Source organism: Trichosurus vulpecula, chromosome 4 (assembly GCF_011100635.1).
Source record: "Trichosurus vulpecula isolate mTriVul1 chromosome 4, mTriVul1.pri, whole genome shotgun sequence".
NCBI lineage: Eukaryota > Metazoa > Chordata > Mammalia > Diprotodontia > Phalangeridae > Trichosurus > Trichosurus vulpecula.
Window position 1 is genome coordinate 54,359,084 of NC_050576.1, and position 26,992 is coordinate 54,386,075.

Genomic DNA, 26,992 nt, shown 5'->3' on the forward strand with positions numbered 1-26,992 from the left:
AGTGGAAACACTCCCACTATATTAACTAGTAATTAATTTTCATTGGCTAATGAGTTTGATGGAAGCACAAGAAGGAATATACCAGTCTGGATTTTCTAAGATTTGTTTTGCCAAAGCAAGTTCAATGTGTTCCTTTAAAAGAAAACCGGATATAAAAAATTCTTAATACGTTATGCAGTCATTGATCTAAATATTACAAAGCACATTTTTATGCCCACAAGGTAGGTGTAATAATATAGCTGACTGTTATTTGATTTTTTACTGACTAGAACACTATTAAGCAGAACCTTATTCACTCCGTGTGTCTAGTTATAATAGTACAACAAACAGTCTGTGGCAGTGGAGCAGAGACAGTGTGCTGCGGTTGGATCTGACAATTTGGATTGGAATCTTGGCTCTGCTGATTAGTACATGTGTGACTTTTGGCAAACACTCCTCTCTCCAAGCTTCAGTTTTCTTATCTATAAAATGAATTGATTAGACTAAATGTACTATGAGGTTCCTTCCAACTCTGCTAAGTTATTGTCTCATGGTGATGTCCTAAAAGCCCAAAGACAGACATACTGTTCTATAAAAAGAGACCATATAAATTTTATAATGAAACTTTTGTGATCTAGCCCTATATCCTTTCCAGGATAGAAAGATAGTTTTTACTTCAGTGAAAATGAAGAAAATCAGTTGGCAACTATCTGTTGATTGCTTACTCTGTGTTCTTTAATTGGCTAGCTGCTGAAAAGATGGGCAGTAAGAACAGCTAGCACTTACATGGTGCTTTAAGGTTTGCAAAGAGCTTTACAAATACCTCATTCGATTCTCACCACCCTGGGAACTAGGTATTATCCCCATTTCACAGATGGGGAAACCAAGGCAAACAAATTACTTGCTCAAAGTCATACAGCTGAGTGACTGAGGCTGGATTTAAACTTGGGTCTTCCTGATTCCTGGTTCAGTGTTCTGTGCATTGTGCCTCTTAGCTGCTTTGTACATAGAATTTCTGTTCTTACAAGTCCAAGGGTTCTATGAATTTAGCCATTTACAAAACCAGTTATGATACTGTTCATTTATATTTTCTAGGCTTTTATGACCATGCCATTCCAAAACTGATAGCTATTATTTACAAATAGGAAATCTTTATGGGAGATTTTTATCAAAGAAAAATTAAATTATGTTCTATATGTTTTTAATGTCAAGTATATTTTATTATATTTTAATTCTTTGAAAATTGTGAATAACCAGAATACTACATTCTCCAGCATGTCAGATAATAAAGAATTTACCATATATATATGACTTACAGAGGAGCTATTTGAAATAGTTTCTCTTCATCCCTCATTTTCTCTAGGAAACTTTATTATCAAGTGTATCTGGCACTAACCCCCTTTATAATTTGATGGAAGGATAATTGGTTATGAATGTGTATTTGGTTACAGGGGGCAGCTAGGTGGCACAGTAGATACAGTATTGGTCCTGGAGACAGGAATACTCACCATCCTCAGTTCAAATCTGGCCTCAGGTACTTACTAGCTGTATTACCCTGGGCAAGTCACATAACCCTGTTTACTTCGAATGACCTGGAGAAGGAAATGGCAAATCACTCCAATATCTTTGCCAAGAAAACCCCAAGTGGGGTCACTAAGAGTCAGACATGACTGAAAATGACTGAATGACAACACTTTGGTTACATCTAGATAATGTTGCTTGATTGCTATTGTTCTTTGTTTTATTTTTTCATTTGTATTCTCTTTCCTTCATTGGGATTAGATTTCTTGAGGAACCAAAGTTTTCACTTATTAAAATGAATCTATTAAATATAAACTGAATTCTGAATATACCAAGCATGACAAACTCTGTCAAACAATTAATAGAGTGCTCTGCACCCATAGATCTTCCATAATGTGTCAAGGCTTACTTGTGCTAAACCTAGATTGTTTGCTCTAAATGGTTAAACCAGATATCTTTAGAAGCATCTGCATACGTATATAAATTCTGTGACAGAGGAGAGGAATTAATAATTCATTTAAATGCACTTTAGGCACATACTTGATGCACGGTCCTCTATTCAAGTCTTGTCCTAGCACCCCATTTTAACGTGTAAGTTCAGGCCCTGCCACGGCCTCTCAACTTAATAAAGACTAGTAATGAGGGACTAGGTTTGTCATCTGAAGAGCAGTTTTAAGTTTAGAGAACTTCATTGCTAGAAGGTTGACCACCAAGTGATAATTTTTTTTCGGCCATAGACACAACAAATAAATAAATGAATGAAAAAACATTTATTAAGTTTACTTATTAAGGGCCAAATGCTATACTAAGTGCTTAGGATACAAATATAAAAGTGAAGGTATTCTCTTCTCCAGAGAATTTACTTTCTAATAAGAGACAACTCTTAAGGGGGCATGGTGGTGATGGAAGGATGTGTGAGTTTGGAAAGTTACAAGAATGGCAAATAGAGACATAGCAAAGTATATTGACAAACTCAAGGATCAGTGCCAGTTGATTCTGTTGTTGTTCCAGAACTGGAAAAGGGAGTAGTGGTGGTAGAAAATCAATGGGAATATGGGGAAGGCACGCAGGGGGTGACGTGATGGCTAGTGAGGAGATGGCCAGTATGTGAAATACGACTGAAGCTAGGCCTAGATGTAGTGGGTGACTGAGGCAACTGCCAATCAGGATGTTGGACCCTACGGTGGGAGTTCTGAAAATGAAGGGATTAAATCCTCTGGGGCTTGTTTTCTAGTCTGGGTAACATAGGGTCTGGTAGGGAGATGGCTCTGGAGACCATTTACTAAGATTAAGAAAGGTTATGATCTGTATTGGTCATGTGACTCCTAACATATTTTTGAAACATTGAAAATAATAATAATATAATATCTCACATTTATGTAGTACTTAGAACTTTACAGAGTAAGTATGTGCAATGCCCTGTTCTATTTCCTAGTAGCAATAACTAGTGCTGGCAGCAATAATTAGTGGGCACACAAGGCCCATTCAAGTCAGAGGAAGCTTCTGCTTTAAGGAGAGCCAGTAAGATTGAGCCAGGAGAATTTAACGTGGAATAAATGGGCAGTGAGTACATGATAGGCACTTAATAAATACTTGTTGATTATGGGAGGAAAGCTTATAATCTAGTGAGGAAGACCAGACTGACATGAATTCAATTCAGCAAGTATTCATAAAACACCTATGTGTTCTAGGCTCTGGGGCTATAAAGAAAAAAAGTCTACTCTTCAGCTTATGGGGCTTTTGGGGGCAATACAACATGTAAATACATAAGCAAGTAGGGTGCGGAGAGCGTTGACTATATATACAGAGTAGTATGTTATCATATGTTTGTTTTTACTGGTACAAGAAATAAGTGTCTTGGGATTTTATGGGAGGGAGAAGTAATCTAGGACTAGTGGTTGGGTACGATTTTGTGGAGGAAGTAGGAATTGAGTTCTTTAAGCAGAGACTAGATGACCAGAGACCTTGAGGGAAATGTAGTATTTGCAGTGATAGAGATGAAGGGTGTCTGATGTCTCTGCAGGTAAAACACAAGAGCAAAGGCATGAATGAGTAAGTGAACAAATACATGGAACAGTTGTTAGATAGTTGGTATGTGCATGGCACTATGGATACAAATATAAAAAATAAGGAAGTCACTGCTCACAGTGAGCTTAAATTTCTTTTAAAAAATCAATTTTATTTTATTTTCAGATCTGCATTGTCTCTCTCCTAACCTTCCCTCCCTTATTGAGAAAGCAAAACAAACCCCAAAACCTGTTACAGGCGTATATAGTCAAGCAAAACAAATTCCTACATTGGCCATTTTAAAAAATATATGCCTTAATTTGCATTCCAAGTCCATTACCTCTATATCTTGACGAAGGTAGCATGTTTTCATCATGAGTCCTCTGGAATTGTGGTTGGCCATTGTGTTGATCAGAGTTCCTAAGTCTTTCATAGGTGTTTGTCTTTATAACATTGTTATTTATCAACTGTTCTCCTTGTTTCAGTTCATACAAGTCTTCCCCAGGTTGCTCTGAAACTGTCTCCTTCATAATTTTTCACAACAAAATATATTACATTGCATTCATCAATCATAATTTGATCAGTCATTCCCCAAGTTATGGGTACCCCCTTAGTTTCCAGTCTTTGACACCTGAAAATTGTTGTAATTATTTTTGCACATATGGCTCTTTTTCATCTTCGCTTGATCTCTTGGGGGTGTAGTCCTAGCAGTGGTGTGGCTGGGCCGAAGGGTGTCTACATGTTACAGTAGCTTTTGGGATATAATTCCAAATTGCTTTCCAAAGTGTTTGGACCAGTTTACAGTTCTACCAACAGTGTATTAATGTACCTGTTTCCTCATAGCCCCTCCATTCTTTTTCATTTTCTTTTATTATCTACTTTGTCTATCTGATGGGTATAAATAAGGTGGTACTTTATAATTGTTTTTATTTTCATTTCTCTAAATAGTAATTTAGAGCATTTTTTTTCACATGGCTATAGATAGCTTGGATTTTTTCCTCTGAAAACATTCTCTTCATTTCCTTTGACCATTTATTATTTGGGGAATGGTTCTTACAAATTGGAGTTAGTTCCTTACATATCTTAGCAATGAGTCCTTTATCATAGAAATATGCTGCAAAGATTTCACCTCCAGTTTCCTGCTTCTCTTTTGATTTAACTGCATTGGTTTTGTTCATGCAAAAACGTTTTAATTTTATTTAATCAGAGTTGTTCATTTTGCTTCCTGTGCATGCCCTTAAATTCCAATAGAGGAAGATAGTACATATGGGTCAATAGTAGTCAGGAAGGGTTCTGTTGGTCAAGGAAGTCACAGGAGTGATGATTGGAGTCATAGGATAATTGAAATATCCTTTCCAGGAATAGTAATATTAATTTGTTTACTTTTCCCAGAGCTACAGATAGAGAGTGGGGGTGGTGAAGAAGCATAATGTGAAAATACCTGGGGAGTAGAGGAATGGGTCTGGGTCTTGGCTGTCCATGTTGAGTGCTAATCAGTCAGTCAGAAGCCTAGTGACCCATGGTGGGACCTGAATAGAATGCTGGTAGTAAATAGTATGGAGTTGAGCATGATTGTCTTGGGGAATTGTATTGGGAATTAGTTGCATGTTAGCACAATGCTTATCTCTAGCAGAGTGTTGATAGGAAAACACTTGTTGATTATTGGTAGAAAGAGGAGTTATTACCTGGAAAGATTAACATTCAAGAAAGAGGATTTTAAGATACTACTCCTTCCGTAGAAATGCAATTTCAGTACATTTTGAAATGGTAAAGTTTTTTCCTGTGGAGTTTTCTAAAGAAATAATAACTAGTGACTTCAGTCTTCATATGTATTTAGGAAATCTATTTTGAAAAAAGTTGAGTCAGTAATATTGTTAGATGGATCTGTGACCTTGCTGTTGAGTATGTATCTCCACTAGTGTAAATTCCAGTTCATCTTTTTATCTGTTATAATTCTTGTTGTTGTCTTTTCATAAATCCTTCAAAATGTATCTATCCCCATATGCCAGATCCCTTCTCTAGGTCTTTTCATATTTTGCAGATTCTTAAATTAGCCATATCATCTCTTTCATTTACAATATGGTTGGCCTACCTTTGTTTCAGTTCAGATATGTCTGTAATGGTGTTCATTGCGTCACCTTTTGTGAGCAAGTCGTAGTTTGATAATGCAGTCTGTTTCTGTCTGCTACTTTCCAAATTTCTTTTTGGAACATCCGTTATAATATCTGCCTCCTAAATGTGTGAGCATAGTCTTAGGTTCTGTTAATAGAATTTTAGTGACTTTAGTGTCAGTCCTTTCGGTATTGAAGAAATAGTATTAACTTGAATAGGATAGGTCAAAAATATCCTATTTGGACTTAGATATTTAAACTGTTTTCCTGGGGCAGCCAGGTGGTGCAGTGAGGAGAGCACCGGCCCTGGAGTCAGGAGGACCTGAGTTCAAATGCGGCTTCAGACACTTGACGCACTTACTAGCTGTGTGACCTTGGGCAAATCACTTAACCCCAATTGCCCTGCCTTCCCCCCTCTCCAAAAAAACACCCCAAAACTGTTTTCCACTTTATTTTTGAATATCGTTGCTGTTATTATTGGGAGTTTTGTGCATATTAGTCTGTATTTTGTTCCTATTATCGCTTAAGTCATCCTTTTTATCATTATTTCATTTCTATTATTCTTCAAAATTGAGACTCAGCAGTGTCATTCAAGATATATTCAAGTATTATTTAATGTAAAGGTCCTGAAGATTAATAGAGTATTTTTCTGAAGTGACATATATATGCTTAGTTCTCTTGGACCACAGACCATAAGTGTGGTGAATCTTTTTAGTCATCATTGAGGATGAATTGTCTAATAGAGGTTCAGCATTCTTTCATGTCATGGAGCAGCACCGATTTATCAGCCAGATAAACTCCAGTTACTCCTCTGTAAGATAGAGGCAAGCAATTTTCAGAAGACTTTGCGGTCCAAAGGACCTGCAGCTTCCATTGATTCCAGCAGGAGGCATGTATGTATTTGATAGTGTAAAATCCTACAAATGGCCAAGGGATCCATTCCCTATTAAAAATGTTTATGTAAAAAAAATAAGAGAACTACATATATTTTTTCTTAGTTTATTGTGACGTTCTTTTAAATCAGAAGCTTGGGGGGAAATATTTGGAACTTGTCAAAAAAGCCCATTGGTCTTTTATGACTGGAATGTTGACATAGTTTATTTCTTACACCCTCATCTGGTTATTTTCACTCTCTAGAGTCCAGCTACTGCCATGAACAAAGTTCTTGGCATCCCATATCCTAAAAAAGCATTAGATGCCATAGTTTCTATTGTGAAGCAATCTCCCTGGTTCAAATTATATTCCCACTCTTGTTGCCTGTTGCTGGTAAAACCATTCTTCTTGAGCCTTAACTTCTTTGGAAATTTCACCTAATATTTTAAAAGGAGCACAGTCTGTTATTGGCTCTGTTCCTGATGGAAAAAGCAAGCACAGGCTCTCGACTTGGTATGGAAATTTTCCTCAGGAGTTTCTTTGTAAATGGCAGTCCTAGAACTACAAAGGACGCTTCATTGGAAAGCATGCTTATCTCTTTGTAATCTATGTTAGGTCATTGAATTTTCCCAGACATATCAGTTCCATTAGTTAAAAACAGATAATCAGTGTTAAAATTTAGGTTACATTCATTGTTATTTCCAGTCACCATGATTGTCATCATCAAGATTTACGATCATGCGCAGGGTGGATGATATTATACCAGGTTTATGTACTAGGTTATATTATTTGGGTTAACTGTTTTTCTTTAAAAAGCTTTGAGTCCTGTGGCAAATTGAGATAAGATAAAAATCATATGTAAATAAATGAATTGTAAACTATTTGTTTATGGAATACATAGAAGTTATAAATCACATTAGGAAGGTCAGCACAAGAACAAAAATTAGGATGGGAATGGGAGTATTGAGCTAGTAGGGCTGAGCATGCTTGAATGAAGTAGATAAAATCTGAGGTGAATTTTAAAAGACTTTAAGACGTATGGGTAGTATTGGGCTGCCAGACTCTGGCCCAAACTAGGCTAAGATGTAATAGGGAAATGATTAATAAAATACATACAAATATAATACAATATAGATAACTTTAATTTATGGTTTTCTAAGTCAATGTGCAGCCCTCAGGGATCCATTTGTATTTGAATGTGATACCACTCCTTTAAGAGACAGAAAAAAGGAAGACACAGACTATTCTATTTTGGCAGGCTCTTCTTTGGTCAAGGAAGCAGGAGAAATTCAATTCAGTTTGACAGACATTTATTTGCGTGCCAGGTGTTCAGGATGCAACAACAAAAATGAAAACAGTCCCTGAGATCTCACTTGAGTGAGAGAGAAGAAGTGACTCGCCACTCTCAGAACTAAAGTCTTTAAGGTGGGGAATGGCGTTGGCAGTGAAGAGGCCTGGATTCTAATAATAATGATTATAATTACTTAACAGCACTGTTTCTCCATCTGTAGAATGATGAATCTTAGTGAGATCATATGTGTGAAAGCACTTAAAGTTCTTTGGAGGAGAAGCAGAATTATAAGTCCAAGTTATTATTATTACTTCCTGTAGTTTGTATGTAATGTTATTGGCATGACGTGCCTTAAAAACTAAGCCTATGATTTTAGTATTTGTCATACATTTAAAAGTGAGTGGGCATTTGGGCCTTTAAAGGAAACTAAATATATTTTGTTTCTGATTACTCTTAATAACAGCCAAGCAGAAGGATACTCAGAATAGGTTCTAACTTAAAGAACTTACATAATATTGTTTATGAAAAACAGAAAACAACAAAAATAATTGAGTATTCTGTTTTTGAAAAAACAAAAAAATGGAAGTGTAGACATCTCTATGTGATAGTTTATCTTCACTGCACTTAATGTCAAAGTCCATGCTGAGTTGTCTTTGTGCAGCCTGTCTATTAATACAAAGATAAATGATAAAAAAAAATTTAGCACTATATATTTTAATAAGAAAAATGCAAAATCACCTACATGTCTATCTTTATATTCTTTGGTTTAGTTCTGATGTTTCTTCAGGTTACATGTTGGAATGATCCATTAGAGCATATTTGACAAGAATAGTTTGTGGAGAACTTGATATGGAATCCAGAGATCACGAGTTACATGCTGATCATATTCTGGCCCTCCTGCAAAAAACCTTTAGAAAGCAAAAGAAAAAATAACATTTTATTAAAATATTTGTATTCTTTTGCATTGCATATTTTGACTTCACAAAATTTATCTCTTTCTATAATTTTGAATTTTTTGTTATTCTGAACTTGGCAAATACCAATAAACATTTTCATATCCAAAGAAGAGAAAAAGAGGATTTTATATAAAACTGGATCTCCATTACTTGCAGCTTTATATTTTTTAAAAAGGTATATAATAATCATTACATTAGTTACAAAGCTGACCTTGTCTGTGTCTCCCCAGAACTACTTCTTGTTCTTTTCTGTACATATGTTTAAAATGCTTTCATGGTATTCATTTTGTCATTTTGGGGACATCCCTATTACTAGCCCTGTGTATTCCAGAATTCCTTGGCTTCTCCCTGCCTCTTTAACTTGTAACAAAAGAAGCATAGTTAAGCAAAACAAAGCCACATATTGACAGTGGCCAAAAATGTATGTTTCATTCTTCTATTTAGTCCATCACTTGTCAGGAGGTAGATATTCTGTTTCATTATCATTGCTTTGTAGTTGTATTGGTAATTTCATTGATCAGAGTTCTTAGGTCTTCGAGTCCAGGTTTGAAATCAGATCTTCCTGATTTCAGGCTTAGTCCTCTGTCCATTGTACCCCTGTGGTCATTGCATAAATTATTTTCCTAGTTCTGCTCATTTTACTATGCATTAGTTCATATAAGTCTTCTCAAGTTTCTTTGGATCCATCCTTTTTGTTACTTCTTATGACACTGTCCTATTCCATTACATTCATATGTCATGTTCTTAAACCATTCCTCAATTAATGGGGCTCACCTTTACTTTCCAGGTTTTTTTTTTTGGCTTTAAAGTGTTATTATAAATATTTTTGTGCTTATAGATATAGGTCCTTTTCCTCTTTGATCCCTTTAGGTTTTGTGCCTGGTAGTGGTATTGCTAGGCCAAAGGATATGCATAGTTTAGTGAATTTTTGTTTATAGTTCCAAATTGCTTTTCAGAATGGCTGGACCAGTTCACAGCTACACCAACAGTACTTTAGTGCACCTACCCTCCCATATCCCTTCCAAGAATTGTCATTTTCTTTTCTTTTTTTAAATCATCTTTGCCAATCTCATGGATATGAAGTAGACCTTTAGCATTGTTTTAATTTGCATTTTTCTTATTAGTAGTGATTTGGATCATTTTTTTCTATCTGGTTGTTGATAACTAGTTTCCTTCTCTTGGAAACTGCCTTTTCATACACTTGAATCATTTATTTATTGGGGAATGGCTTTTTTTTTCCTTATAAATTTGATTTAATTTCCTGTATATCTTGCTTATCTGGCCCTTATCAGATTTTGCAAAGATTTTTTCAGCATTGTGAACTTTTCCTTCTAATTTTAACTGCATTGATCTTGTTTGTGCAAAAGTGTTCAAATTTTATGTAAACAAAATTTTCCATTTCATCTCCTATGATTCTTATATTATTCCTATCATCCCTTGGTTGGTAATGAAATCCTTCTTTTTCTGTAGTTGGGAAAGATACTTTTTTCATACTTCTCTAATTTATAATGAGATCTTTAATATCTAGGTCTTATAGTCATTTGGAAGTTATTGGCGTATATGATATTAGATGTTGGTCTAACCTAATTTCTGCCATAGCTGCTTTCCAATTTTCTCAGCAGTTTTTGTTAAAGAGTGACAAAATCCCAGTGGTTGACTTCTTTGAGTTTATTAAACTCTATTTGCTTTTTGATCTTGTGTACCTAACTGGTTCCACTGATTAGCTTCTCTGTTTATTAATCAGAGCCAAATAATTTTGATGATTGCTTCTTTGTAATATAGTTTTATATCTAGACCTGATAGACATCTATTCCCGTCTGCTTTCCCCACCCCTGCCCAAAATTATTTCTCTTGAGATTCTTGACCTTTTGTTCCACCAGATGAATTTTTCTAGCTCAGTAAGGTAACCCTTTGGTAGTTTGATTGGTGTGGCCCTGAATAAGTAAATTAATTTAGGTGGTTTTGTCATTATACTGTTATGGCCCAACCAAATTTTTTAGGTCTGTCTTTATTTCTTTAAACAGTGTTTTATAGGTCTGTTCATATGGATAACTAGGCTCCCACACATTTTTTGCTTTCTGAAGTTATTTTGAATGGAATTTCTCTTTCTTCCTTCTGGGTTTTGTTAATAATCAATAGAAAGGCTGATGATTCATGGGTGTGTGTGTTTATATCCTGCTACTTTCTTGGCAGGTTTTTGGCTTGTTTACCTGTATTCCTTTTGGTCTTGGTGGAGGAGTTCCATAGGCTTCTGCTTTTTTCTTTGTGTAATCCTGGAATGGATGAAGGTGCATATTATTCTATTTTTTTGTATTCCTTGATTGGTGTTTTTTTTTTTTTCTGGGGCTGTTTTTAGATCTTTGCAGGAATACATGTGGAGAGGAGAGCTAGGCTCCTTTGTGACCTTTACAATGCCATCTTCACTGAAACTTTAAATATTTATCTTGAATGGACATTCTGGTGTTTCATTTTCCTTCACTGAAATATTTGCTCAGAAAAAGACAGTGAGCAGATTTCTTGTTTTATAGATTTCAAGGCATTCAAAGTTTAGAGATCTAATCTACCTTCCTCAATGTACACACGCAGTTACTAAAGTCTAGAGAGATTAATTGACTTACCTAATCATTGGTCATAATAGCTGGGACTTGAATCCAGGTTCCCTGATGACTTTGATTTTCCATGTGGTCTTGGGGATGGCACTTATATTTTACTCTTATTTGTATTATTAGTTCAGAAAGTTGGTGTACACTGGTGTTATCTGGTGTGGAAGAATAAATCTTCCCAGGTTCTATTATTAGTTTCTGTAATGACATCTGAAAGAATGCTACTGCTGTGTCTGAGACACTTGGGGGAATAGTTTCAGCATTGTAAACTTGTTAGGCCTGACACCAAGGAAATACCCTGAGCCCTTGAGACACAAGTGCTGAATGGAAGGAAACAAGCCCACGTATGGGTCTTTTACTCCTTGAAGGCCACGCTCAGTGTGAATGTACAATCTGTCAACTTGGAGAGACAGAGAGAATGCAAGCATATGATAAACAACATAGGGAGAGTAACCAGAGTAACCTAAACGTGTTTACCCATTAGTTAGCTAGAAACTTTAAAAACCATTGACACCTAATTCTTGCTACCTTTCTTAACATCCTGTAGGCTTTTATTACAGAACAAAACTATGATTTCATGCTGGCAACACTTGTATTTATGAACTAGGGAATTTCTCTTAGATAATTTAGATTCCTTCCATTCACTGGCCTATTGATGTGAATTTGTGTCTCTCTCTGGGTCAGCTTATGGCTTTTGGCCTTATACAAATGTGTCCTTTGTGTTTTCTGAGAGAGTAGGGACTAGGACACAAAATAAGAGTCTCCGCAGGCCAATTTTGAATGAGCTTTTTCAAAGGGAAGTGATTAGGAAGGTGGCTTGAACTGATCAGACTAGTAGGGTGGGAATCTCCAGAGAACTGATTATTTAGTCTTTTTTTGAGAGTGTCATTCTCAGGCTCCCTCTATCTCTGTTCTTCAGAATGAAACCCACAGAAAAAGATCATATTCTTAAAGCTAGTTTGTGAGTATGAGGCATGATAAGAATAGGAACAAGATCTGTGATTTCATGGCCACAAGGAATTCCAGAAACTCCTTTTACCAATGCAGATTGGCACTGTCTTGCTGCATTTCGTAGTCTTAGAGAGTTGCCTGAGTCATGCAGGGGTTAAATGACTTGCCAGGGTCACAGAGAGTCATTATGTGTTAGAGGCTTTCTATTATAGCAATAGAGACATCAAACTTTTTCATATATTTTTAAAAATTTCAAAAGATGGGCTTCTAGTAATGGCTGTGGGTCTTTGTTAGTAGGGGAAGTGGTATATGTTAGAAGGAAGTATTCAGGGTTCTTGAGTTGAGAAGCTCGTATTTAAATCATAATGTTGAAGGATGACCCTGTGAGATTGTTCTGTCTTCTTATCCTCAGGGAAAGACACCTAGCCATCAAAGACACAATTGAACCCGTTTCGTTATAATCTCTTCACCATTATTTATTCAGTAGCATTGCTGTTAGAGAAAATGTTTATATTATACCTGAGGAGTCCTTCATGCTTTATATAAAAAAGCTTCCTTTCAGCATCAAAGACTTAGAGCTAGATGGCAGCTGAGAGGAATATCCCCCTTTATTTTATTGATGTAGAAACTGGGGCCCAAAGAGGCTAAGTGATTTGCTGGAGGTCACACAGGTATTTAATGGTAGCACTAGGACTTAACTCCAGGCTGCTGTCGTTCCCCAAATTGGATGCTCTTTCTACTATACCATACTGTTGTTGCTCTTAGCTCATGTAACCCATAGGTGTTCACCATTCACTCTGTTAATGGCATTGATATGTTTTAAAACTGATAATAAATCATTTCTTTACCTTTTTTTAGAAGTTTCTATATAGGTGTGTTTTTTAACCTCTTAATTATCTTTTCTGACTCTTGTCTAAATTCTTCACATCCTTGTTTAACTAATTGGGACAACTTTGTATGTCCTGCTTGCCCTCTGGTTTTAAGTTGCTTCCATACGTGTGTGTGTGTGTGTGTGTGTGTGTGTGTGTGTGTGTGTGTGTGTGTGATGAGAAAAGTTGATGACAGTAGTGATAGTGGAAGAAACAATATCCTGTGCATCCTTAGTATATCTGCCAATACCTATGTGCTTTCTTTTATTTTTACCCTCCTGTTAATGGATCTGGTGGTTTGGCATGTGCTATGGTTTACCTTTTGATTTGATTCCACAATGATGCTTTTATCTGCTGTTGAAATGTCCGTCCCTGCCTTACTCTAATACCCTTGCTAATTTGCCACCTTGCTAATTAGCTAGTACTTTATAGTTGGTTGATACCTTTGAGTTTGAACTCCGTAACATACCTTTCTCTAGCCAGTTATGAACAGCAAAAGAAAATTTGCTATGGATATAAAATTTCTTGAAACCAAGGCTAAGTATTGAGCAATATTTCCATTTAGGGGACTTTGTTTTAATTCTGGACCCTGGCTCCTGCTGGCAATTGAGTTTAGGGTGAGCGCTTGATATGTTTCTGTAGTCATCAAATACTAACTTACTCTTATACAAAAGATGGCTTCAGTCTCCAGCCTAGTTTGTGTTAATATGCATACCACCATAGCATTAACCACAGTGGGAATGCACTTGGTTTCTTACATAGAGACAGCGAGAAAGGTGAATGTGGGGCATCCTGGCCATAAATGTTTGAACTTTTTGGTTGGCAGTTTGGGATGGGTGTAATTGATGTTTTTTGTTGTTGGATGGAACAAGCAAATGGTTAAAGGGAAATGCATCGGCCTAGGGAACATTCATTAAGTTTACCATGGGCAAGCCTCCATTAGCCAAATTGATTTCACCCTGGCTTTCTTCACTTCTTTCCTGGTTGATGGAGGTTCAGCATTTTCTGTTCCTGGGTTACAAGGACTGTGACCCCTTTTACCTGCTGGGGTAGGTATTTCTGGCTGATTTGTGGTTCTCCTAAACAGTTAAAAGAGGAAGAGTATAGAAAGAAGGATTATAGGTTAGGGCAGTGAAGGATGTCTTTAGCCTTCTTGCTCAATGGAAATTTTGACCACCACTGTATTAGAAAATGCATTTTAATTAAAGGATGAGTAATTTTGCTCCCTGTGGAATTTTTCATGTTATGTACAATTTATTTTTAATCTATGATAATACTAGAAATCATAGGTCTGGATGAAAAATAAGGTGATGGGTAAAATTTTTAAAAATAATTTGTATCTCTTCAGGGATAGCCCATTACAAAATTAATTGTGCTCAGTCCATGGATAAGGAGTTTTAGAGAGCAAGACATTTCATCAGCAATAAATACATCTGAGCTTATAACATAATCCTGTAGTTGTCATTTGGGAGCTACTTTCTGATCTCATGACCTCTTTGCAGTGCAGCTCTGCTGTAATCAATGTCTTTATTGGAGCAGTTTGTGTGCATGTCACTATTCTAAAATGCTCTGAGCAGAAAAATTAATATCTAGAAAGAAAGTTAATCATGTGTATAAAAGGGATATAAATGGGAAGCATCAGAGGAAAATGCAAGGTTTCTTGATAGACCCTAAAGAGACAGGTCAGAGACTGCAGTAAGAGGGTTGTTGGTCCTGGCTCTGCTCCCTGTAACCTGTGACATTGGGCAGGTCTTTCAATCTCTCTGTTCACAAATGTCCTTGTGTATGAAATGAGTTTATGTGACCTGCAAGGTCTCTTCAGGCTCTAAACCTGGAGTCCTTTTATTTCCTTCTTTGTTCCTCTGGAGAAAGAGAAATTGATAGTCTTTCAAAGAACATTTTAGGTACTACTTGTTCTGAGAACCCTTTTCTAATCCCCCAGTCATCTCTCCTTACTCAGATCATATGGTACCTACTTTGATGCATAAATGTAATGTTCTCTTTGTGAGTCCTTGTGAACAGGGACTGGTTTTTGCATTGTCTTTGTATCCTGTTGTCTAGCACACTGTCATGCACAGAGGAGATGCTTCATAGATAACTTGTTGAATTGAGCAGCTGAGTTTTCGAGAGGTCTTGCCTGTTCTTTCGGCTACCATACTTTGTGAGCTGGGAACATATTTTATAAGAAATTGCATCTTGTAGTAGAAAAAGGTGATTTTGTGAGTCTGAAGAGTTGGGTTTTGGTCCCACTTCTTAAAGTAGTTGTGCAACTGTGGACAAGTCATTTAATTTCTACAGAGCTCAGTTTCCTTATCTGTAAAATTGGGACCATTTTTGTATCCTCTACTTCATAGGGTTCTTTTGAGGAAAGTACTTTGTGAATCCTAAATAGTTGTATAAATTTGACTTATTGTCTTCCTTGTAACTCCTCTAGTGTTTTAATAAGATAGTTTCCACAGAGGAGACACAAATTCCCACATTCTTTCGATGATATTTAATTCAAAGGACAAAATGGTAACAAGTAGGAAGACCAGGAAAGGCATCCCATGGGGAAGCTAGAGATTTTATAAGGTGAAGATTAGAAGGGAGTGCATTTTAGTCATGAAGAACAGTCTGTTTAAAGGCATTGAGACTGACCCTTCTACCCATATCATCAGTTTATCTCACTTATGGCTTAGATGACTTTCAAAATCCTGTATTATAATTCTACAGGGTCACCAATTCTTTAAACTCAAAGCAAGATAATGCCCACTCAACAGTAAAAACAGCATCTTTTTTTTGGCTGGAAGCACTGGATTCTTAGGGACTGACAGAAAGAGTAAGGCAGAAGCTTGTAAGAGAAAGACAAAGAAGACATGGGAAGGGGACAGATGAAGGGAAATGAAAATGGAACAAAGAAAGGGGGGTGGGACAAAAAAAAGGGAATACTGAGACAGTAGCTGTCCAGGATCATAAATGGATATTTAATGATGTACATAGCCAAGCACATTTTCAGCTTACTGAGAACCGTGCCTACCATTTCTTCTTATTTAGGAAGTTATGGTGGTTGTTGTCCTTAGTTCTTAAAGAGGACTAAAATGACATCATTGTGCCTGAGTCAAGTGTGTCTGACTGCGGCTGATCAGGCCAATACGAGCTCGGAATGCTCTACCACAGGTCAGGCACAAATAGTCCCTGTGAATATTTGGGGTGGATACTCCAAAGTTGCATGTCCTGCATTTCCTTTGAGGTATTTCAGTTCTGCTTTGCTCATAGAGCACAGCACCTTCTCTGATGTGGGCACACCATGCTGAGCAGTCCTAGACCAATGTCTCCCATGTCACACAATCAATTACAAAGTTCTTTTTTTTTTTTTTAACTTTTTTTGGGGGCAGGGCAATTGAGGTTAAGTGACTTGCCCAAGGTCACACAGCTAGTATGTGTGTGAAGTGTCTGAGGCCTATCTGAACTCAGGTCCTCCTGACTCCAGGGCCAGTGCTCTATTCACTGCGCCACCTAGCTGCCCCTATTACAAAGTTCTTAAGAGAGACCTTGAGTGTCCTTATATCGCTTTTTCTGACCACCATGTGAACGCTTACCCTGTATGAGTTCTCCATAAAATAGTCTTTTTGGCAAGTGTAAGTTTTGCATTCAAGGACAGCATGGCCAGCCCATCAGAGTTGCGCTCTCTGAAGCAGAGTTTGAATGCTTGGCAGTTTAGTTTGGGTAAGGACCTCAGTGTCTGGTACCTTATCTTGCCAGGTGATCTTCAGAATCTTCCTAAGACAATTCAAATGGGAGCAATTCAATTTCCTGGCCTGGCGCTGGTAGACTGTCCAGATTTCACAGGCGTACAACAATGAGGTCAGCACAATGGCTCTGTAGACCTTCAGTTTGGTAATCAGTCTAATACTTCTTCTTTCCCATACTTTCCTTCGGAGCCTCCCAGACACTGAGCTAGCTCTGGCAATGCATGCATCATCCTCATTATCAATGTGTACATCCCTGGAAAGTATACTACCAAGGTAAGTGAACTTATCCACTGCATTCAAAACTTCTCCATTTGCTTTAACTGATGGTTCCACGTATGGATGGTGTGGCAGTAGCTGATGGAGCACCTGTGTTTTCTTGGTGTTAATTGTTAGGACAGAATTAGCATAAGCAGTATAGAATCGATCTATACTTCATTGCATCTCAGGTTCAGAGGCTGCAGTGGGTGCACAATCATCTGCAAACAGGAAATCATGGACCAACACTCCTTCCACTTTGGTCTTGAAGTCATACACCAGAACAGAAGACATACTCTTTCAAAGGGATAAGGAAATCGAGTAGCGTGAAGGATTGTTGTTTTTGCTTTGCCAAGCGTATGATAGCTCAGGCTACTAGTACTAAGGCTTTTTCAGTTAATTCTTGATTTGTGGAAAACTGCATTAAAAATAAACTTAGAAGAAGGAAATTAAATTTTGATTGCCATGAATAAAATTGAAAAAAAGAGGGATAGCGGAAGTCTAAATTTTTCCAATGCAATTTAAATCTAATTATGAAACCTAAGATTACAACATTTGTTTAACAAGGCATGGCAAAGCCTTAAAAATATTTATTTTTACACATTTTTTTTTAGGACTGTATGGTTCGGTCTCATCCTTCTGTTGCTATTGGCCAGTAATGATAGGAACATTTTTCAAGAGTGGATTATGTTAATGTTTATTGTGGTTTATATGTGGTATGCTTTAAGCAACTTAGTCAACAAGCATCTATTAAATGGATAAAATATTATAGGGTTCTCTGCCTCCTGTGATTTAGAAGTAGTTTCAAGTAGAATCAAAAGTTCTTTGCTGAGGTCTAATCTAAAGATTCACAGCCAAACAAGCTAGAGAGACCATTGATCTTTCCAATGATCAACTCCATCCTATCAGAAGATTTAGGGATAAAAGAGTCAGGACACAGAGGGGTGTGAGGCACACAGATAAACATCCTAATGTTACCAAGATTTGACATGACTTAGGCACCATTTGGTATGAACTTCTAATAGTCATATTTTACTCTTGTCTTTAATATGTATTCATTTGTGCCTTTGAAGTACCAAGTCCTAGCAGTTATTGGAGTTACTGGCCTATTCTTCTGTTTTGACCTTTAAGTATTTACCCACCCACAAAGATTTTTAATTAAAAAAAGAAATGGGAATACAGCTGGAATATTGATTGTTAAATTAATCCAACTTTTAAAAAGAAATAAACTGTTTATGAAAGTTCTTTTACATAAGCCTCTCATATGGTCAAATAAATGTGCAGATGCTTGTTTAATAATGAAACACCACCTTTTACAGGGCTAGTTTTAAACAGAGAATACTTTGCAGCTGTGTGTGGTTTTTTTAAGGGTTATACCATGTGGTGAGGTAAGTGGTTAGAGATGAGATGATTAGAAATTATAATTGACTCAGACTACCCCAGATGTACTAGCACTCTACAATACATATAATGTTGTCTCTTGGATTAGTTGATGACAGGGAAGAAAGAATCAAAAAGGATTCTAGGCTTCCTAGCATGGGAGACTAAAAGGTTGGTGATGTAGTGCAAGCAGAAAGGTAGATATTATATACCATATTAAGGAAAGATCCATTTTTTTGTTAGGCTTTTTGGTGTGTTTTTTTTAAAACATTAGTGGGTACTTTAGTTTTTCAAAAACCTTTTCTGCAGCTATTTAATAATCATGTGATTTGTTTTTAATGTGATCTGTAGTTTATAGTATTCCTAATATTTAAGCAGTCCTTTATTCTTGGTATAAATCCAACCTGACCACAGTGTATATAATCTTTTAAATATGATACTGTAGCCTCCCTGCTAATATTGTATTTAATATTTACATGTTGATATTCAGTAGGGCTGTTGGTCTGTATTTCACTTTATCTGTGTTGTCTCTTCATCATAGAAAGAATTGGGTAGGATTCCTTTTCCTCTTTTGCAAACAATTCATGAAATATTGGAATTAATTTTTCTTTTATAGAATTCACTATAGTTTTAAATTCATCTTGCCCTGAGGATTTTTCATTTAGGAGTTCATTTGTGGCTTATCCAACGTATTTTTCTGAGATTGGGTTATTTAAATTCTTTATTTCTTGTTTGGTTAGAGTGCTATGATTTTCAGTTATTTTTTAAAATTTATTTAATACATAAAGTTTTCAGCATTGATTTTCACAAGAGTTTGAATTACAAATTTTCTCCCCATTTCTACACTCCCCCCCCGAACTCCAAGATGGCATATATTCTGGTTGCCCTGTTCCCCAGTCAGCCCTCCCTTCTGTCACCCCACTCCCCTCCCATCCCCTTTTCCCTTACTTTCTTGTAGGGAAGATAAATTTCTATGCCCCATTGCCTGTGTATCTTATTTCCTAGTTGCATGCAAAAACTTTTTTTTTTGAACATCTGTTTTTAAAACTTTGAGCTCCAAATTATTTCCCCTCTTCCCTCCCCACCCACCCTCCCTAAGAAGGCAAACAATTCACCATAGGCCACATGTGTATCATTATGTAAAACCCTTCCACAATACTCATGTTGTGAAAGACTAACTATATTTTGCTCCTTCCTAACCTATCCCTCTTTATTGAATTTTCTCCCTTGACCCTGTCCCTTTTTGAAAGCATTTGTTTTTGATTACCTCCTCCCCCTATCTGCCCTCCCTTCTATCATCACCCCTTTTTTATCTCTTCCTCCTCCTTTCCTGTGGGGTAAGATACCCAATTTAGTGTGTGTGTTATTCCCTCCTCAGGTGACCTCTGATGAGAGGAAGATCACTCATTCCCCCTCACCTGACCCCTCTTCCCTTTCTTCAGAACTGCTTTTTCTTGCCACTTTTATGTGAGATAATTACCCCATTCTATCTCTCCCTTTCTCCCTCTCTCAATATATTCCTCTCTCATCCCTTAATTTGATTTTTTTAGATATCATCCCTTCATATTCAACTGACTCTGTGCCCTGTCTATACACACACACATATGTATATTCCCTTAAGCTACCCTAATACTGAGGTCTCATGAATCATACACATCATCTTTCCATGTAGGAATGTAAACAAAACAGTTTAACTTTAGTAAGTCCTTTGTGACTTCTCTTTCTTGTTTACCTTCTCATGCTTCTCTTGATTCTTGGGTTTAAAAGTCAGATTTTCTATTCAGCTCTGGTCTTTTCACTGAGAAAGCTTGAAAGTCCTCTGTTTTATTGAAAGTCAATATTTTGCCTTGGAGCATGATACTCAGTTTTGCTGGGTAGGTGATTCTAGGTTTTAATCCTAGCTCCATTGACCTCCGGAATATCATATTCCAAGCCCTTCGATCCCTTAATGTAGAAGCTGTTAGATCTTGTGTTATTCTGATTGTGTTTCCACAATACTGAAATTGTTTCCTTCTGGCTTCTTGCAGTATTTTCTCCTTGATCTGGGAGCTTTGGAATTTGGCAACAATATTCCTAGGAGTTTTCTTTTTGGAATCTTTTTGAGGAGGTGATCTGTGGATTCTTTCAATTTCTATTTTGCCCTGTGGCTCTAGAATATCAGGGCAGTTCTCCTCGATAATTTCTTGAAAGATGATATCTAGGCTCTGTTTTTGCTCATGGCTTTCAGATAGTCCAGTAATTTTTAAATTGTCTCTCCTGGATCTGTTTTCCAGGTCAGTGGTTTTCCCAATGAGATACTTCTCATTGTCTTCCACTTTTTGATTCCTTTGATTCTGTTTGATAATATCTTGATTTCTCATCAAGTCACTAGCTTCCACTTGCTCCAGTCTCATTTTTAAGGTAGTATTTTCTTCAGTGGTCTTTGGACGTCCTTTTCCATTTGGCTAATTCTGCCTTTCAAGGCATTCTTCTCCTTATTGGCTTTTTGGAGCTCTTTTGCCATTTGAGTTAATCTATTTTTTAAGGTGTTATTTTCTTCAGTATTTTTTTGGGTCTCCTTTAGCAAGTCATTGATTTGTTTTTCATGATTTTCTCACATCACACTCATTTTTCTTCCCAATTTTTCCTCTACTTCTCTAACTTGCTTTTCCAAATCCTTTTTGAGCTCTTCCATAGCCTGAGACCAATTCATGTTTTTCTTTGTAGGCTTTTGATGTAGGCTCTTTGACCTTGTTGACTTCTTCTGGCTGTATGTTTTGGTCTTCTTTGTCACCAAAGGAAGATTCCAAAGTCTGAGTCTGAATCTGAGTCCGTTTTCACTGCCTGGCCATGTTCCCAGCTAACTACACGACCCTTGAATTTTTGTCAGGGTATGACTGCATGTAGCGTAGAGAGTACTCTGTTCCAAGCTTGAGGGGATGCGCTGTTGTTTTCAGAGCTATTTCTTTACAGGCAGCTCTACCACACCAGCGCTCCTCCTCCCCCAAGAACTGCCAAACTGGACCGCGACTCAGATCTTAAGCAGGCTCTGCACTCTGCTCCTGCACTTACTTCCTCCCACCGGGTGGGCCTGGGGCCAGAAGCAACTGCACCTGTTGTTCTGTAGCTGCACCTCCCCTGCTGCCCCTGGGGAGGTGGCCGAACCATGAACTCCTTCACTCTGTCCCTGCAGCTTTTCCCACTAACCTTCTCTGTTGTCTTTGGTGTTTGTGGATTAAGAAGTCTGGTAACTGCCACAGCTCACTGATTCAGGGCGCCAGGGCCCACTCAGCCTGGCCCCCAGTCTGGCCATCCCGGCTCAGCCCATGGTGGGCTCTGCTCCCCCTGCTCCCAGTTCCAGGTGATAGACCTCACCCAGCAACCATCCAGGCTGTCCTGAGCTGGAGCCCTGCTTCCCTCTGCGATTTTGTGGGTTCTGCAGTTCTAGAATTTGTTCAGAGACATTTTTTTATAGGTTTTTGGAGGGATCTTGCGGGGAGCTCACACAAGTCCCTGCTTTCCAGCTGCCATCTTGGCTCCGCCCCTCAGAATGCTATGATTTTCTCATCCCCTTGTGCTTTCTGGAATATTTACTCGTTATGGCTTCCTCTATTCCTTGATTAGAATAGTTAGTATGAGACTGTGTGGTTTTAATTGTAAATGCAGTAGACATTCAGTGAAAAAAGAGATCTGCGTGTGCTAGAATAATTGGGTAACACTGGGATTTGTGTTGGAGCTTAAAGAATGAGTAGAATTTGTGTAGGCAGAAGGAGAAGTGGAAGGACATCCTAGGTGGGGAAAATATTAATAAGGGACAGAGCGGGGAGGGAGCCTGATGTGTGTAGAAAGCACTGATGACTGACTTGGATGATAAATATTAGGGAGTATTAGAGGGGAAAGGATAGATAGTGCTGGATTTCAAAAGCTTTTAAAAGTTAAAGAGAGGGGCAGCTAGGTGGCGCAGTGAGTAGAGCACCTGCCCTGCAGTCAGGAGGACCTGAGTTCAAATCTGTCCTCAGACACTTGACACATTCACCAGCTGTGTGACCTTGGGCAAGTCACTTAACTCCAACTGCCTGTCCTTCCCCCCTGCAAAAAAAAAAAAGCAAAAAAAAAAGTTAAAGAGAGGAATTTGGTCTAGATGCAAAGATTTTCAGTGATATGGATTGAGAGAAAAGACTAGAAACTGTTAAAGTAATCAAAATGTGAGGTTTCTAGGACAGTGACAGTGGAATGGAATGAAAGGGTTTTATCTGACAGATACTTTGAAGGAAGAAAGCTTGATGATTTGTGAATATGTTTTTTTAATGAATGGATTTGTTGATGACAAGGAAGGAAGAATCAAAAAGGCCTCTAGGGTTCCTAGCATGGGAGACTAAAAAGTTGGTGATATAGCTCAGGCAGAAATATCCTGGTAAGGAGGGAAGTTATTTTGTATTTTTTTTAATAGGAAGGTGGTAGTTACAAGTTCAGTTTGCATATGTTGAGTCTAAAGTGATGATGGGACATACAAATGAAGGAACCCTGTACACCAGTGAAAACCCAGGCCTGAAGTTAGAGCTGAGAAGTCAGGATCAGAGACATAAATCTGAGATTCATACTTATAGAGGTGACTGTTTAAACCAGAGTTTCCCAAACTTATTTGGCCTACCTCCCCCTTAAAAAAAAATTACTCAGCACCCCCCTGGAAATTTATTTTCTTTAAACCTTTAATGGTTTTGTGTTTTGTTTTTTTTTTGGAGGGGGGAAGGCAAGGCAATTGGGGTTAAGTGAGTTGCCCAAGGTCACACAGCTAGGAAGTGTGTCAAGTGTCTGAGGCTGGATTTGAACTCAGGTCCTCCTGACTCCAGGACTGGTGCTCTGCTCACTGTGCCACCTAGCTGCCCCTCCTTTAATGTTTTTTTTTTTTAAATTTGCAGCATTTCAAACTACTGTTGTCGTTGTCCTTGTCGTCATCGTCCCATCCCCGTCCCCCCTCCCTCCCCCACCAGGGTTGTATTGCACACTTTCAGAGCCTGTGGTTTAAACTCTAATAATGAATGAATTCTCTGTGTGATTGAGTGCATTAATATAAGTATGATCTAAATAGTAACTCTAAGTTGTAGGGAAGACATTCATAGTTAGGAAGTAAAAGGAAAAAGAAGAGCAATTGATTTAACTTTTCATTTAAAAAACGAGTTTTTCCCTCAAAGCACTTGTGCATTGATACAAAGGAGCCACCACTATTGTGTGAGAATCAACAGTCTTGTTCATAGAATGAAGGTTAATGAGAGAAAAGGATTATTTAGTATGTAAGACTTGTTTCATAATCACAAATAAAAACATTTAAACAAATTTGAAAAAAAAGACGTTAAATGAAAAATAACCAACATGCTCTGACTTCAGATAACTTCAGTATATGAGGGGTCCATAATTTTATCATTGTGATTATTCTCACCATAACTTAGTAGATGGTCTTTGAGAGTTGCTATAGTCTAGAAATTAATCATTGTGTAATGAGTCTGGTAACAGGTCTCTGTGAATGTTAATTAGGTTGGTCTTTGGATAAATATGTTCAGTCATTGGACCTTTACTCAGATTGGATCCTAAATTACACCAAGATTAAAATAAACCTTTGATAATGCAAGTAATTTATAGCGGGGTTAGCAGCATCTAAAAGCCGCAGTAAACAGTGAATAACTTTCTAGGGTTGTGAAGGATGAATAAACAAGATAGGTTTCAAATTTAATCATATCTGTTTGTCCTTTTCCTTAGGTGACTGTCCTACGGAGACAACAGCGCATGATCAAAAATCGAGAGTCAGCCTGTCAGTCTCGCAAGAAGAAGAAAGAATATATGTTAGGTTTGGAGGCAAGATTAAAAGCAGCCCTTTCAGAAAATGAGAGACTTAAAAAAGAGAATGGATCCCTGAAGCGGCAGCTGGATGAAGTAGTGTCAGAGGTAGGCGTTACTCAATTCTGCAAACGTTTACTAAGTACCTCCAAGGTACAGATCACTGTGCTGGAAATAGAAATTAGCATTAGAAATAGAAATACAAAAAAGAAAGAGTCCTTGCTTATGTTTATATTTGACTTTAGTGTTGGTTTAAGGTGCTATTAAGTGCCATTATTAGGTATAAAACTATTCAAGAGCATAACTTCATAGTCAGCTTACAATGGATAAAGTAGTACTGGGGAAATAGGTTCTGAGTGCCTTTTCCACAGTCAAGATAAAGCATTGGAAAGAAGCTGCTTTCAAATTCATAATTACAACACATCTCACCACTCAGTCATTGCCTTCCTTTTTATTTTGATGAGGGCACTCATTTTGAGGCTTTTAGCTTACTGAGATATTCAAGTCATGTCTCCTTGTTTTGTTCCCAGGAAATTGTGGTTCTGTTAGTAAATGCTCGTTAAATATGTCTAAATGGGTTTTTTTTCACTCTTTTTCCTAATGGTACTGTATATTCCTGAGCACTTGGGGAAACTCCTGGAATTGTTGTGAAGGGTGGAGGATAAGGGGAAACATCAGAAATATCTCAGAATTCCTTGGAGATAAGTAGGAAAAAAAATAGTGCACCCTACCAACTTTGGAAAAGTGGCATTTATTTCAGAGCGACTCATACTGTTCTCTTTACCTGTTTCTGTATTGATTGTCTGCCACATAGCACTAATTTAAGGACTATATTCTGTAGAAAGGGACTTTTCTCTCACCTTTTGGTTAATTTTTTTAAAGTAAGTCCTAGTTTACATAGTTATCCAGTTCTGACTGTCTACTTTTATCATTATGTAGAACTTTTATTTTTCCTCCCTCCTGTTACCTGGATTTTATTCAGTCTATAACTTGTCAACAGACATGCAAGGAAGAGAAAATGAAATTGAAAGCTGCTCATTTTGACCTTAACAACTTGAGTTAAGTCCGTATTTAATCTTAGCAACCTTGGATGATCCCTCAACTAGATGGTTGAAACTAATGACTAAAATGATATGTTTAGATTAACTGTATTTTGACTATCCATTGCTATCTTTCCTAGAGGGAAGCAAGAATCTGATGAAGTCTCAATATTATTTAAAATAGTTTTGCAGATAGCCACTCAGCCACTTGATGAGAGGGAATACATTTTTGTGATTGAATGCTAGTATGTTTCATCTCTGTGTCTCTTGTAGTGAGCCAGTAAATGGTTATCATACGTTGGTAAGTTCTTGATGTCTTTCTGTATAACTGACGCAGGGTTGATTGTGTGTAATGTGAACCTTCTCATAGAATCAGAAGCTCAAAGTCCCCAGTCCAAAACGGAGAGCTGTGTGTGTGATGGTGGTGCTGACATTCATAATGCTGAACTATGGCCCCATAAGGTAAACATTTAAATATTTGACTTGACTATTAAAAATGTATTTTATCATTGTCACTTTTAACGATAATGTTTATTGATCTATTATGTTATGTGTGAGGACTATTGGTCAGCATTACGCCATTCAGATTAGATGAGGTTTAAAAAAAGAAATAATGGGTGAAAGAGGTCCTTCATTTTTTTTCTAACCATATTAAAAAAAAGAATTCACTTAATGTGGGAGTCCTTGAGTTAGCAGTATGACTACTTTGTGTTCCCATTATCTAACAGGTGGGGAACCTGTTAGATCAGGGCTGTGCAAAATGTGGCCCTCGGGCCTTTATGTGGCCCACCTGCAAGCATAGAAATTTACATAAATGCTTTAGTAAATGAAGCTATCCCAGAGCTGTCACTAAAATGGCAAATCAAAATGTATTGTCTATTGTTTCAATAAAAACCTAAGATTGGACAGCCCTGTGTTGGATAATGGAATGGATAATGTGGAATACCACATGTGGCCTTCTAGGCCCTTGGGTGCAGCCTTTTGACTGAATCCAAGTTTTACAGAACAGATCCTTTTATTAAGGGGAATTATTCTGTGAAGTTTGGATTCAGTCACAGGGCTACACTTGAGGACCTAGAGGACCACATGTGGCCGCAGGTTCCCCATCTAATTTTATCAATAGAGGGATTCAGCATCACTGATTTTAAGTCAACTGAATGGAGGCAGGCATTGGTTGGATCTGGGTTGGAGAAACAACAAGGGGTTGTGTTCTAAATGAATTTTTATAAATTATGAATGAATTATAGAGTATTTACTTGAGTCTATGTTTCTAGAGGTAATCTAGTCTAACCTACAACTCATAGAGGATTACCTTCTAAAGAATCACTGAAAGGTGGCCATCCACTTTCACTTCCATACCTTCAGGGACTGGGAACTCACTGCTAACTCACTGCTTCCCAAAGACTCAGTATTTCTACGTCTGGGCAGCTCTGTTGTGATAGATAGTTCTCCCTTGTATTGATCTTAAAACTGTCTCTTTGTAACTTTTGCCTACTTGTTCTAATGATATTAGAATATAATATATTACAGAATTTTATATATTTTACATACAATTACATACAAATTTACAATTTACATACAGTTACATTTTTACAGAATTTTATAGTGGGAAGG

General features: G+C 37.4%; 1 protein-coding gene across 1 annotated transcript in view; it reads left to right on the forward strand.

The window, feature by feature from the left end:
- Positions 1 to 26,992, forward strand: part of ATF6 (activating transcription factor 6) — a 210,106-nt gene that overhangs the window by 34,315 nt on the left and 148,799 nt on the right. Inside the window, exons 8-9 of the mRNA XM_036753691.1 lie at positions 24,261 to 24,446; positions 25,749 to 25,840. Of these exons, the coding sequence (XP_036609586.1) occupies positions 24,261 to 24,446; positions 25,749 to 25,840 (278 nt within the window). The remainder of the gene's footprint in view (positions 1 to 24,260; positions 24,447 to 25,748; positions 25,841 to 26,992) is intronic.